The sequence below is a fragment of the Seriola lalandi genome, unplaced genomic scaffold, assembly GCF_002814215.2.
Source record: "Seriola lalandi dorsalis isolate HSWRI2012SDOR001 ecotype SW California unplaced genomic scaffold, Sedor1 jcf7180002054559, whole genome shotgun sequence".
Classification (NCBI taxonomy): domain Eukaryota; kingdom Metazoa; phylum Chordata; class Actinopteri; order Carangiformes; family Carangidae; genus Seriola; species Seriola lalandi.
In genome coordinates this window covers 1,843,336-1,857,054 of record NW_019525112.1, presented here as the reverse complement: position 1 = coordinate 1,857,054, position 13,719 = coordinate 1,843,336, and the positions used below count along the sequence as shown (strand labels likewise).

At 39.5% G+C, this 13,719-nt stretch overlaps 3 protein-coding genes across 6 annotated transcripts in view; 1 reads left to right on the top strand and 2 right to left on the bottom strand.

The window, feature by feature from the left end:
- Positions 1 to 99: 99 nt before the first annotated feature.
- trappc2 (trafficking protein particle complex subunit 2) lies at positions 100 to 2,146 on the bottom strand. Of its 2 annotated transcripts, XM_087176510.1 has the most exons (5): positions 2,027 to 2,146; positions 1,642 to 1,769; positions 1,240 to 1,382; positions 442 to 529; positions 100 to 341 (listed from the first exon to the last, which is right to left on the bottom strand). In XM_087176510.1, exons 2-5 carry the CDS (start codon positions 1,732 to 1,734, stop codon positions 243 to 245), a joined length of 423 nt encoding a protein of 140 aa, XP_087032636.1. In that variant the 5' UTR covers positions 1,735 to 1,769; positions 2,027 to 2,146; the 3' UTR covers positions 100 to 242. The 2 variants fall into 2 exon arrangements, with proteins under 2 accessions (XP_087032636.1, XP_087032635.1); XM_087176509.1 differs by having other exon boundaries at positions 1,642 to 2,037.
- A 131-nt stretch (positions 2,147 to 2,277) lies between these two features.
- On the top strand, positions 2,278 to 10,841 carry ofd1 (OFD1 centriole and centriolar satellite protein). Of its 2 annotated transcripts, none has more exons than XM_023415867.2 (23): positions 2,278 to 2,407; positions 2,507 to 2,625; positions 2,731 to 2,934; positions 3,028 to 3,096; positions 3,199 to 3,223; positions 3,310 to 3,411; positions 3,506 to 3,642; positions 3,808 to 3,981; positions 4,141 to 4,247; positions 4,354 to 4,473; positions 4,787 to 4,860; positions 4,954 to 5,045; positions 5,270 to 5,459; positions 6,213 to 6,343; positions 6,541 to 6,652; positions 7,143 to 7,865; positions 8,134 to 8,290; positions 8,395 to 8,486; positions 9,292 to 9,420; positions 9,658 to 9,821; positions 9,924 to 10,097; positions 10,182 to 10,252; positions 10,628 to 10,841. In XM_023415867.2, exons 2-23 carry the CDS (start codon positions 2,530 to 2,532, stop codon positions 10,671 to 10,673), a joined length of 3,189 nt encoding a protein of 1,062 aa, XP_023271635.1. In that variant the 5' UTR covers positions 2,278 to 2,407; positions 2,507 to 2,529; the 3' UTR covers positions 10,674 to 10,841. The 2 variants fall into 2 exon arrangements, with proteins under 2 accessions (XP_023271635.1, XP_023271636.1); XM_023415868.2 differs by having other exon boundaries at positions 2,279 to 2,407; positions 3,313 to 3,411.
- Positions 10,842 to 10,899: 58 nt separating this feature from the next.
- Positions 10,900 to 13,719, bottom strand: part of gpm6bb (glycoprotein M6Bb) — a 30,601-nt gene continuing 27,781 nt past the window's right edge. For both annotated transcript variants that reach the window (XM_023415869.2, XM_087176508.1), the window contains exon 7: positions 10,900 to 13,319. In XM_023415869.2, coding sequence (XP_023271637.1) covers positions 13,170 to 13,319 — 150 coding nt within the window. In that variant the 3' untranslated portion in view covers positions 10,900 to 13,169. The remainder of the gene's footprint in view (positions 13,320 to 13,719) is intronic.

Sequence of the window (13,719 nt, the reverse complement as noted above, 5' to 3'; positions counted from 1 at the left end):
TGAGCCTTAAAGTCGAATGTTGATCATCAACAGAGTAACCATTTCCACAGCCCATCCCGTGCAAGAAATCAGCTAACAAACATTACCCTAGAAACTAGATCAGACAAGAAGATGCTTTATAGAAAATCCATGTGTTAACAATTGTCAAACAGGAAAAGACAAACATACACACATCAAACAAGTGTTAGGTATATGTACAACAATAGACAAGATGCATTCAAATCCCTGCGCATGTCATGTGATTAACTCAGGAGATGTTTCTTTCCAAGAAACTGGACTTTCCTTTCGAAAGCTGTCGAGCGGATCGGTGCATTGATTTCATAGAATGGATTCATTGCAAACTGGAAGACACAATAAATGATTAAATCAAAAACCGAAGATAAAAACTGACCAAATGTTACTTCATGCTAAGATTTTCTCATTATATGGAAGGCAACTTACCTTAATGTATAAATCATATACGTCATTAAAAAAGTTTTTTATTCCATCCTCTTGTCGCACATCATGCAGCATGATGAATCTTATATGTATGGCAAATAGTTAAAGAAAATAACCAAAACATTACTTTGATGTGACTATACAGAAGAAAACAACCATGTGAATGACTTCTGAAATAATAATATTATACTACAAACTAACATGTTAGATAATGGCAATGAGTCTATAATTAACAATTATTTTCAGTACCAATTAATGATGTTAATAATTTTTTCCATTAATTGTGTAATATATAAAATAAATGAAAAATTTTCCTAGAGCCTAGGGTTACATCTTCAAATTGCTTGTTTTTTTTCAAGCAACAGTCTAAAAATCAAAGATATTTAAGAGGAAAGCAACAAATCTGTATCTTTAAGAAATTGGATTGAGAGAACTTTAGGCTTGTTTTAGCGTAATAGATAACTAAACGATGAATTGAATATCAAAAGAAAAGAAAATACGTCGATTCATCAATTAATTCTTTCCGTTATCTTGTATCATTGCATTACTGTATCCAAATTAAAGATGTACACCTCAGAAATTTGTTTATCAAACATGACTCAACTAGCCATGAATACACTTTTTTCGTCTCATTTCATCAGTAAACTACAACATGGCAACATTTCCTTTTTAATTTTATGACTGCAATAACCACGTTTATAAAATAATTATATATATATATTCTGCAACAATGCAAGATAAGTGTTCCATGAGAAATGAATACAATATCAGTGAATAAAAATGGAAGAATAAAGGATATGTCCTGCAGTGACGAAGGCAGAAACAAACCACTCGTTGAACTTGTCCACAGTTTTCAAGTACATGTTGTTGGACAGCCACATGTTTTCATCAACCAAATCTAGCGCAGCATGTGCAATGAACTGGTTCAGGTGACGATGGTCGTCCTGTGGTCAATGAAGAAAATCTTATCACATTAACAGACATTATTATTTCATATAAATAACTTTAAAGGCATTGTGTCACTGACAGTAAAACAGGTTAGTGTGATCACATGATTTATGGACTATATCCTGACAGTTAGTTAGTTCTAGTCTGTCTGTTAGTTAAACGAATAACACGTATCAAAGCTTTCTTTACTGCTGTTATTGGACAAGAATATATGCAGTGGAATGATTGGTGCTGTTATCAGGGAAGCCACTTTACCTTTGATTCAGGCTTCCCAGCTGGCAAGAACTCCATCTCAAACACAGGGTTGTCATGATGACCAACCATGACAAAATAAAAACTTCCGGACATAGTTTCCCCTTCTTCTTAGGTTTCGCTAGGTTTAGCTTTCTCAATTAAAACCAAATGAATTAGGTTAAACAATGAAATCTTTCCAAAAATCACCCGAGTGCTTGTAAACCGTTCAGCTAGCAAGCTAACGTTAGCTACAGCACTTAGCAAACGCTTGGCTTCTTTCAAGTCTTTAAGCGATTCTTGTGAGACTATAATTACAATAAGGTGAAAGACAGACTTGAAAAATAGTAAGAATCCAATGTGCACAACAAAGACAGCAAGTAATTTTGATTCTTCGATTTTTGTTTACCTGTTAATTTCACTTCCTGGAGAACAGCGAGAGGAGTCGCGAAAAGATGACGAAATGGTAAAGTAGCCAAATATATTTATCAGCCATCTTTTGTAAAACCTTTTGTTTTTCTTTTTAAAAAGCTACGTACAAATCATTATTGTGTGAAACTTATTACAAATTATTTAATGATAATAAATAAATTGCCGTTTTCTTCTTTACGTCATATCTTAGCGTCTGGCCGGAACAGAAATTTCCGTTGGCGGATTTAAATGTTCGAGGCACACCTCCTGGAAAGAGACGCTTCTGGTCGCTAGGATGGCACCTAGCGAAATGCTTGTTTTCTAAGATCCCTGTTGTAACAAGTGTGAAGCAGATAGTGTAGTAAAAGTCTAACACCAGGTAAGAATACTTGAAAATTGTTGAAAAGTGGGGCTTTTTCTCTCTAGCCCGCAATGTCAGTTCACCGAGCTGTTGTACCTTTGTTTTGTGTTCTGTCAGGACCTGCAAACACTGTGACAGTTATGTACTCGAGCAAGGAGGACACCCTGTCCCCAGATGAGTTGAGAAAAAGACTCTATCAAACTTTTAAAAACAAAGGAGTCCTCGATACACTCAAAGTAAGTCGTGCTAGTAACGTTGCTGTTGGCTCCTGTAGCCAACGTCCACTCTGGGCAGCGTAAGTTTGATCTTCATCGCTCTTTCCCTCTTTTGATCTTATTCAGACACAGCTAAGGAATCAGCTCATCCAGGAGTTGAAACACCCACCTTTGACTGGAGGAGAACCAGTCCCCAGACCAGTACCTGTGAAATCTGAACCCCTCTTGGTCTCAGCCTGTAACAGCATGGTGGCTGATCATCTAAGTACCTCAGGATATGAGTACACACTTTCTGTATTCTACCCTGAAAGTGGCTTATGCAAAGAAAAAGTGAGTGTGACTTCTGCATTTGTTTAATTCACTGTAGCTTGAAGTGCAAGGAGCATGCAGATGAAGATTTTGGTTTCTGATCCTTTTTTGCAGATTTTCACAAAAGAAGACCTTCTTCATCTTCTTAAAATTAATCCAACATCAGCCCTCTACAGATCCCTGGTAAATAATAATATGATTTAGCATGTATGATATTTTCTTATAATAAATAGAAATAAAAAATATATGTTGTTACTAATAGTAATAGTTTATTTATTCTTACAGTCTTCAAATAAAGACAATGATAAAGGTATGTGCAGTATTACATTCTTTTTTTAATAAAGCTACTTCTGCCCCCACTTCCTTTTCATTGATATACACTTTATCTTTGTCTAGCAGGGTTCCTGATCAGCCTACTAACTCAGCTAACACACCATTATAGTCATGGCCTGTGCCGTGATGCAGACACACAGACAACAAGTCATGGAGAGTCTCTTGGTACGGTGAATTGATGTCTTGCATTGTATTCCACGCACATGCCATTGATCGCTCAGTTTTTAATGTTTAATGAGCATTCTCTCTTCCATAACAGTTGAGAAGATGAAAATGATCGATAAGGAATATGAGAATGTCAATTACAGTGGGGACAAATGGTTTCCTCTCCAATCAAAACTGGCTGCATATAGAAAAGAAATTGAAGCCCAGATGCAATCAGAAATGAACACAAAGGTACATATAATTTTCTACAAAGTTAATGAATCAGAAATTGCCCGAGCAGGCATTAAGCAGAGCTGCATACTCATATCTGCCGTAAACAACAAAGATATGAATACTGTATTAGAATGGCTCATATGTGAATACTCATGTGATTGTTTTCCTTTTTTGTCTTTTAAGATGCTGCATTTTAAAGATGTTGAGATTGCCAAGGTGAGGATGGAAGAAAAATCCAAATTTCATAAAGAATTTGATAAGCTGAAACAAGAGCTGGAGAGGACCTATGAACAGAAGACAAAAGCATTGATGGACCGGGAGAAAAATGCCATTGATCGGTTACAAAAACAACAAGAGGTAAATTAATGCTGATTTGATGCTGGTCTTTGTTTTCTTCTGTTTTTTAAATAGTGAAATTTTGGTAGGCTCTCTATCAGTAGTCATTGGCATAATTGTCAGTAGCTTAAATCTAAGACGGTATAAATAATGCAGTTATGTGTGTTTCTCTTTTCTTAGATAGAGGAAAAAAATGTTTATATGCAGAGACAATCAGTACTGAAAGAAATTGAAACACTGCGGAACAGAGAAAATGAGCAGAGGATGAGAACAGAAGCTTTTGAAAAGTAAGAGCTTTTTAAGTAAATGTATTCATGTCAGTAAAAGGGTGCTATGCCCTCTCATTGTGACCACTGTTTCATAGAGAATGTTGCTGTGTTTGTGCGACAACAGGACTTGTCAAATTCACAAGGAGAAGGTCAAAACCACAGAAGAGCTGATGAGGAGGAGAGAACTGGCTGTGAAGACAATGGAGGACATGTATGACCAAAGGCTGCAGAATGAACTTTCCAGGTATTTTCCTGCTGAACACAGACTCTCATTTGTCCATTTTTTTTCTTTTTGGCTTGGTAGTTCATGTTACCACTCAAAATTAGTCTTATTTTATAGGGATATCCTCATTGTGTGATAAGAGGCTGTAACTGTTGTTTAGGCCTAAAATGACAATGATTTCCTGTGTGTCCAATATACATTATAAATATATAGGGTACTGACCTGCTATAAGTGTCAGAAATAATTGTTTCTCTTGGTCTTGGTGAGTTGTTTTTATGCTGATTTAGTTCCAGAGCTCTTTTAAATCATTATTCTTATGTCTTTATAAAATTAGGTATCAGCTTGAATTGAAAGACGAATTCATCAAGAGAACAGGAAAACTAACCGATAGTGAGAACCGAAACAAAGGTGAGTATTTAAATGAATGCAGTGTTTATTAGTGACCAGCTTGCTACTATCTTAGATCATGTTGACATTCTTTCTTTCTTTCTTTTCTCTCAGTGGAAACTGCTCGTATCCAAAAGGAGTCGGCTGTAATTGATGCCAAACTAGAGGAGCATAGTAGAGCACGGTCAGAGCTGAGACGGCTGCAGGTAAACAAAACCATCCCAATCTCCCAGCAGTGTTCACTTCACCCTCTTCAGTGAGCACCAGGCACAATATTTCAGTCCTTCTAAATAATTGAACACTTCAGGCAAAACCTTTAATCAGTGTGATGTGGTCCTATAATAATTATACAGTACACAGTGTAATTGATTCATTCAGTCTCCAGCTTTATTTTGCCTGCTCTTTTAATGGCTTTTGTGTTGTTTTCCAGGCTGAGCTAGACACAGCACAGCAGCAGATTCCTCTGCTGACTCAACAGAAGGAGCTGTTAAGAGAAAGGCTGGAGACCATGAGTGACTACCCCAGCTTGAAAAGAGAGAAAGCAGAGCTGCAGGGGCAGCTGCGGCTGCTAAAGAAGCAGCTGGATGAGGCCCAGGAGGAGAACCGGCTTCTCCATGCAGGTGAGGACCGGCTGCTGTTCCCAAATACCTCCCAGGAGTCTTAGCATGGCTCAATTTCCCTATCTACTTTACCATGAGAGAATATGAGTTCTGCTTATAATCATGTACAACTTAGTGTCTGAGTTATTGCTTATAATTGCTTAGAAAAGTAATCCCAGAAAATCGGTACTTGAAAATATTTGCAGTTGTTTTTTTCATAACTGAGATAAATCCAGTTCCCTCAGAGTGCTTGAGTGTGGGCTTATTGTGAGCTCTGGGAGATGCAGTGTACTGTGAAGCATTCGTGCTAGTCTGTCCCACTGCTTCTGGCTCAACTGAGTCTTTTTGAATGTGTCTTGCCTGCCAATGTGGGGCCTCTGTGCCGTGTTTGTAGCTTTGCAGACAAGTGTCTAAAAGGGGCCGGGGGTGGGTGAGAAGTGGAGGGGAAAGGGAGCAGAGACAGAGGCCTCCCATTACCCATGGCAGTGAACCAGAATTTTACCTCTCTCTAAGGGATGATGGGGCAGGGGACCAGTGGGCCTCTCGCCCCATCACTAAAAAAAAAACAAAAAAAAAAACATGGTGTTAAGCCTCATGTGCTGTCCTCTCATGCTGCTCAGATACACACTGGAGCTGGAGTATTTAAAAATTACATCATGAATCAGAACTACTTCTGTATATCACCACATCCTTTTTCCCACCAAAGTAGATGGGGCATTGGGAAACGGACTTTACTTTTAGATTATGTTTTGACTCTGATAAATCCTCTCTAAGATTTGGGCAAACCATCCAAAGAGCAGCTGGCCCTGCAGATGGAGCTACGGAGGCTGCAGAGCGCCCGCAGACTCGATGAGGAAGAGTTTGACAACCAGAAACAGGTGCTGCAGGCACAGCTCCAGAGTGAGGTCAGTGATGTCATAGCCACTTGCTGAGTGTGGGAAACTATGTGTTCAGCTTTTCTTTTTTTTTCGTGCAGTTTTGCCTCACCTTCGGGAGTTTGGTTTGTCCTTAAATCTGGATTTCCAGTAACTTATACTTATTTGTGTAAATGGTGATTAGTGTAAATGGAGTGTGATGTCCTGTCTTCTGCGGTTCTCTGCAGGTGGAGCGCTGCGCTCAGCTCAAGGCTCAGCTGACAGAGTGTGAGGAGAAGTCACAGTGGATGAGTAACCATGTTGAGGACATCAAGATGCAGCTTCGCCAAACACAGCAAGGTACCGTGCGTGTTTGCCACATCTTAGTGTGTCTTAGTGATTAGTAATTTTAAATCATGTTGGAGTTTGTTTCTAGTTATTTGTGACATAATCAGTAATAAATAACTTGTGTTTCTGATTTCCATAAACTGGCTTTCTTTCTCTGTTGGATAATGATGTTCTATGTGACCATTCAGTTTTATAAAAGAAAAACATTTAGCAAATTTTTAAGATCTCAAACACGGTCCTTTTTTGTTTCATTTATTTCTATAGAAATGTTAGTAATAAACAAGAAAGAAAGCCATTTTACAGTAGTAGCAATTGGATTTTTGATGCATGTGTAAATGCATGTGAATAGTTCTTAGAAATTAGTTTGCAAACCTTTTTTCTCACATCATGTATTCTTTTATGGTGGTTGGTCTTCTGTATTAGTGCTCAACTCTCCTCTTGTTTGCTTTTCCTTTTTTTCCCTCTTTCTCTTTCTTTTGTGCGATCCGTGCGATCTTGGCAGCTCTTGAAAATGAAGTGCTGCGTAACCCCAAGCCCTCTCTTGTTGATCGCTCAGTGCTGGAGTTCAGTGCTGACAGGCTGGTTCCCCCTGACATCTATGTGGACAGAGCTCTGCTGAGGACCAGGGTGGGTTATGATAATGTTTGTGAAGCAGGTGGACCCTTGCGAGGACACAAGTTGCCTTGGAGTGACTCTCCAGACTCTGACATGGAGCTGGTGGCTGAAGCCAAGGCTCGGATCCAGGAGCTGCAGAAGGAGGCTGAGACCTTGGAGGAAGCCTACAGGAACTACCAGCAGAGGGCAGTGCGCTCCACCATCTCACACATGCTTCCCCCAAGACCTCTTTCCCCACAACAACCACATCCTTCACATCGCCCCAACTCTCCTCTAAGGAAACTGGTCTCTCACCATTCTCACACCCACTCACCCCACAAATCAAAGGTCTCACACCGACCTCTGTCTCCCCAAAGCACTCGAACCCCCTCCTCGGTGTCCTATGACACCAGAAACGCCTTACCACCTGCGCAGCCAAGAGTGACCTTCTTAGAAGCTCAAAACCAATCCGAGTCCACAGTTTTCACTGAGCGTAGCCTCCATTCATTCACTGAACCTCTGTTTCTAAGAGATGGACACCCTGAGGATGAAAGCTTTGCTCCATCCAGACGTCTGTCCTCCACACCTCACTCTTCCTCCAGGAAAAAACTTCAAAGAGAGACTGCAGAAGGTACCTTCAAAAAATGTTTTATCCTGTGAAAACACTTCAAAGGGGCTTAGATGTACCAACCCTTTTTCACCTGTCATGAAATAAAAATAGAAATGTTGTCAGCACTCTTAAACTGCACATTTAACACATACTGTATATATTTTGTTAATGTTCCATAACATCAAAACTATTCAAACATCCAAAGTCCAGGTATTTTCATGTCAGTCTTTGGATAATAATCTTAGTCCCCTAATGGTATCATCTAACGTAAAGTCTTTGCCCCTGATAGAGGCAGTTGCGTCTCCAATGGTGTTCACAGAGCTGTCGTCTGACCGACAGCTCCCTCATGCCCCCCGTGAGGAGGTGGTGACCTCAGGTGACTTGTCCTCTGAGCTCAGTCCACCTCCCAGTCCGCAGCTCAAAAGCACAGCACGAGACCAGACCAGGTACCATCTGTCATGGCTTTGGCGAGGACAGTGTGTCATTTTTATACACTTTCACATAGCGATTGTGAATAACCATGCCCTCATCTTCCTCTTGGTTTCTTCAGTCCACCCAAAATGCATCCTGTCATCTTCAGCTCGGAGTCTTCCCCACAGCCTGAGAAAATCAGCCTTGAAGATCTCACTGGGAATTTGTCAGGTACTCCGGACTAGTATTTGTTTTTCTTTTCTGACTAATACACCGTGTAAAGTCACTGATACACTGTATTGACTGAGACCAAGTTCAGTTTCAAGCCTGTGAATACACTGTTAGTGTGGTATAATGGAAAAGCTTTTCATGTCATGGCTCTTAAAATTGCCATGGACCATATTTCTGATCAAAGTGACTTTAACTAAAAACTTTGAATCTCTTGGCACATGAAGTATTCTTACAGATCTGTTGCATGATGTGCGACATGGAGCAGAGATGACAAGCCCTCTGGGTATCCATCTTGGAAGCCGTGGGAGGTTTTCCTGTTGTGTCCTGTCTAAAACTCAGAAGCTTTCACTGTATCCTGGGCTGAGCAGCCGTACTATATATATATATATAGCTTATTTTCCATGTATGAGTTATGCATGATGTGAGTGTTACAGAAGTGATGGAAAGTGCGATCGCTTTCTGTGTGGCTCATCTTTTTATGCATTATTTATATTTTATTTCAATTGGTTCCCACTTTTTTCTTAATGATGCATTATATAACTAAAAGTGTCTTAAGTGTATTATTCTTATTGATTAAAAAAAAAAAAATCCCAGTAATAAAATGTAGTATATCTAGTAAGGAGGTTTTGGATTTTGGAATGGCCGTTTGTTAATGAGTGTGTGACTGGCCTCCAAAGTGTCCTTTCAGTGGCCCTGCACAATGGTGAAGATGAAGGGCAGCTGATTATGTATTCTGTGCTGGTCCTCTGGCCCTGTTGCATTATGGTGCAGCATAAAAGATCTCTTTGTGCATGTCTCCCTCCAGAGCCCGGCCACATTCCAGAGCTTCTCCTGGACACTGCTGTCCCTCTTACTGAGGAGGCCCCTGACGGCCCCGCTGTCCCCCGCCCACGGGACCTCCCAGAAGACCCGATAGACTTGCAGGGCCAGGCGGGTGAGTCTTTAGTCCCCGCGTTACTGATGCATAGTCTCGGTTGACCCAAATGACACAAAGGGTAACCTTCTACTGTAAGCCAAGGTCAAACGCCCTGTTCATCTTCTACTGATTACCATCAGTCTCATAAATCTCTTTCATACTGTAGCCAGTCTACAGCCCAAACCAAAAGGAAGACAGGAACTTCATCACCAAATGACAAATGATCTGACTCATGCCAATCCATATGTTTTGCAGAGGTCCCACAAACCTCAGGTGAATCTGCTAGGGAAGAGGATGAAGAGGATGAAGAGCAGAGGTGGGAAAGAGAGCGAAAGGAAAGACAAGAACGAAGGCAAAGGGAGCAAGAGGAAGCCAGAGAGAGGGAGCTCCAAGAACTTGAAAGACTGGAGAAAGAGATGGTAATTATTATCTTCCACCTGGTTCTTCTAAAACTTTCTGATCTTCACGTATTTATGTCTACTGAGAAAAGGCAGAATGAATGAGTATCTATGTCTGACCAGCTTTTGCAAGAGGTGGAGCAACCAGGACAGGAAGGAGAAGAAGCAGAAGAAGAAATGGGGATTAAGAAAGGGGATGAAGAGCAGAAAGATGATGGAGAGGAGGCTAAAGCAGAAAATCCCTTGGAAAAATACATGAAAATGGTCCTGGAGGCAAGGGAGAAGGAGCATGGACAGGTGATTTTCTGACACTACTGTAAAACTTTGCTTTTATAAGCAAGCAGGTAACTTGTTTTAATCTGGTTGGTTGTTTTTTTTCAGAGCCCTGGACGAGACGAAGCAGGACATACGAGCCCGGAGGCCAAGAGTTTGTCTGATGAAAAAGAAGACAGGTAACTATCTCCCACATAGTTCTTTCAATATTGACATAAACCTACTCAAATTAAAGATGAGATTTGTACTTTAATGTAGTATCCGTGATTTTATTTCAAATTGAATGCTCTGACGCTCGGAGCCTGAAGAACAAAAGATGTGTAACTGTCCAAAAACCTACCGTCTGGATTGCATACAGTATAAGCCCTACATAAGCCTTTCAAAAACATTTAATTTCTTTTGTGGTTTCTCATCTCCTTGCCTTTTATAATGTTGTTATTTGTACTGGAATTACATTGTCTCAAGGATGAGTTAATTGAGAAATACTTTACTATTTTTGGCTTGTTTTTTTCTGTCCCTTGAGGCTTCCACTAACTTGATTTTTCTTTTCCCAGCATTGTAGCATATTCACACAAGGATGAAGATGATGACTTCTGGTGAGCTGTTTGTGCCAGACTGCTATCATAAACTAATGAATTATACGAGCCGCTGTAGTCTTTTACTTTTTTAAGTGTGATGCATTTTTTGTTTATATTTTAAGATTTTGCTAATCAATATGTATACACTTGTTTTTACATATGTATGAATAAATGCTGTGGTACAATTTTTTTTACTTACTGTACACCAAACAAGATTTTCTATCATGCAAAAGAAGCACACACCAAAACAGAGAGAAATCTGTTTTATTTTATTTTCATAAAAACAGTCAACAGGCCAGTTGAGTCTTGTCACAAAGGGGTTTCCAGTCAGACAGGATGCTGGATTGTTGTCCTTCTGGTGATTGATAGGTAGCCTTTATTCTTTAGTATTTTTTTTTTCTTTTCTTTTGGTTCATTCAACAGGAAACACAGCATACAAAGATGAGATGTAATAAACCACAGCCTCATGTGCTTCTGTCATCTTTCATCTCAGCCTCTGTACAGCTGTGGTTATTAGTCTTATAGAGAACAATGCAGGTTTGGTGTTACAATATCTCACAGATACTGTGTAAAACACTGGGCAGAGAGTCACAATGGCATTCATACTTTGGCTAAATCTACCATTTAGATTGCCGTACAGTTTTATAAATGACATGGTGTTTACGACTAATTGTTATATGAAAGTTGAATTAAAAGTTAAGCATCAGTAATTCGCGAGGAAGCCCTTGACATTCATAGAAAACACAGGTATACTATCAGGCAACAAAATAATATAGGACTTATATACTTTAGACTTGAATAAAAGACTCTAAAAACATCTATAACTAATCAGCTATATAAAAATGGATTAATTTGTAATCAGTTAGGAAAAAAAGAAAACGCAAACACTGCCTACTACTGATGTCAGTATACGTGACTGTACATCATGTGTGTTGCTGCAGAAACAGTTTTCTTCATGCAACAAAGAAACATCAAGTTATCCCTGTAACTCAACTAACAGAAATAAAAGACTACACGAGCATTTATGTCAGCATTATGACAACTGCACATCAAAAAAGATGCAAATATAGAAAATTAAGAAAAAGTGGTTTCTGTTTTCAATAATAACAAAACACAAAATCCTGACTCACACCTTAAGCTCTTCAGATCTGTTTAGATCTTTTCTTTTTTCATAGTACCAATACACATGGGACATAGTTCTGCTTCTTTCATACAATTTTCAAAATCAAGTCAATTTTGATCATACTGTACAGATGTTACATTAGACAATGAGCTAAAAACTGTTTATGGGAGATTAGAGAGCTCTCTTCATTGGCAAGCCTTGATCTTTTTTCGCTTGATGAAAACAAACTTTTAAGCTATTAAATACTTTGAATATCTTTCTCTCATTATTGGCAGCAATCCACATTTAGCAAGCCAGTTATTCATATGGGATTACCCATAAAAATGAAACACTGATGCTGTGATGCAGAGGAGCTCATAGAGCAAGCGTGCGTGTGTGTGTGTGTGTGCGTGTGCGTGTGTGTGTGTGTTCATGCATGCATGTGGTTTACGTTGCAGCTACCTAAATATATACTGTGTGTTCGAGGCATCTTTTTGCAATTAAAGATTAAAGAGGGATTTTCAAACCATAGTTTTACAAGGGAGTAGTGTTCCAGTTAAATTGATCCAGAGGTTCTAGTGCACACCTGAGGTAGTGTTAATGTAGGCCATGAAAGTTCTGTGTGACTTTTAAGTAGCTGTACAATGAAAATTAGAATCAACAATCAAATATCACTAACTGAGACAGTAATGCAGTGAAATACTTGACTCTGGCTTTAGAGAGTACATATAACCAGCACTTTTCCAACAGAATGCGGTGCATACTTTATATTTGACCTGTTTGACCTGCAAAACATCTTTTGAAATGTAATCATCTTGTGTCAGTAGTGTGTGACACTCGGACTCAGACTGGATGTTAAGGCCTTTCATGTTTGTAATTCATCTGCATTTTTGATTGAAAAAGAGCGAAAAAAACAAAACAAAAAAAAACAAAAGAAAGTTATACATTCCCTTGTTGAAAACTTGCACCATCAGCTCAGAAGAAAGAAAGAGCAAGACTGTAAAACAAACTCATTGTTATGCGTTGTATGAGAATAGTGCAATGTCTCAAGCTTCACCAGCAAAGACTGGTTATAAAAAAGGGCTAGAGAAAATGAAAAGACAACAGGAACATCAAGTTTTTCCTCTAGAAAAATAGAAAATAAAGAAAAAAAAAATAAAAATCAGCATGAATGAAACTTTACATAGCAGTTCCAAAACACTTTCTGGTGAGTTAGTGCAGAAAGCAACACTGATGCATTAGTTTGTTAGGAGCCTGGTTAGTACTGCACAGTGTCAGGGCAGTTGGCAGGTTATTTTAGCTGAGCATTGTCTTGGTCCAAAGGGGCCACAGTGGTTGGCCACAGTGTCTATGTGTCTTTGTGCGTGTGTGTGCGTGTGTGCGTGCGCTTATGTGGACTGTGAGCGTGTAATATCCTTATGTGTAGGAATTGAGGCATTCCTTTGAGCGTGAGGTGATGTCCTGCAGCTCCCGCTCTTCCTTCATTTTGATGTCTTGGTAGGCATGCATTTGACTGGCATCCTTAAGGTAGGCCCAGTTTGCTGAGAGAATCATGAGGAAGTGGATCTGGAAGAGAAGGGTGAGGTGGATGGCCGGTGAGCATGTCAGAGATGCAAAGCAAGCTACAGGAGTCCGAGCTATAGTACGTACATCATAGACATACACAAACGTGAAGTTAAGCTTTTAAAAAGACCTAAGACACAGGGGCGACGAGACATTACTGAATGAGACTTAACTGTTACAATTATTGTAACAAGACATGTTACAATCATTACTAATACTGGAGTTACTATCTTGCTATGCACAATACTTCAGAAATGACACTTTTAAGGCGTGAGGATGAGTAGAGGAGAAGATGAGAGCCAGAAGTTGTGCATGCAAGCTTTATGCGGCTGTAAAAATGCTGGAGGTTAGTGCAAAGCATGAGATAGTGACCCTGCAACATGTGCATCTCACGTTTATATCT

What these genes read in the sequence shown, in the direction of transcription:
- trappc2 (XM_087176510.1), bottom strand. Translation starts at nt 1,734, where the DNA reads ATGTCCGGAAGTTTTTATTTTGTCATGGTTGGTCATCATGACAACCCT. An exon ending in CTGGGAAGCCTGAATCAAAG is followed by an intron (nt 1,383 to 1,641) that starts GTAAAGTGGCTT and finishes CATTGACCACAG; the next exon opens with GACGACCATCGTCACCTGAA. An exon ending in TCTGCCTTCGTCACTGCAGG is followed by an intron (nt 530 to 1,239) that starts ACATATCCTTTA and finishes ACTATTTGCCAT; the next exon opens with ACATATAAGATTCATCATGC.
- ofd1 (XM_023415867.2), top strand. Translation starts at nt 2,530, where the DNA reads ATGTACTCGAGCAAGGAGGACACCCTGTCCCCAGATGAGTTGAGAAAA. An exon ending in GTGGCTTATGCAAAGAAAAA is followed by an intron (nt 2,935 to 3,027) that starts GTGAGTGTGACT and finishes CCTTTTTTGCAG; the next exon opens with ATTTTCACAAAAGAAGACCT. An exon ending in AAATAAAGACAATGATAAAG is followed by an intron (nt 3,224 to 3,309) that starts GTATGTGCAGTA and finishes ATCTTTGTCTAG; the next exon opens with CAGGGTTCCTGATCAGCCTA.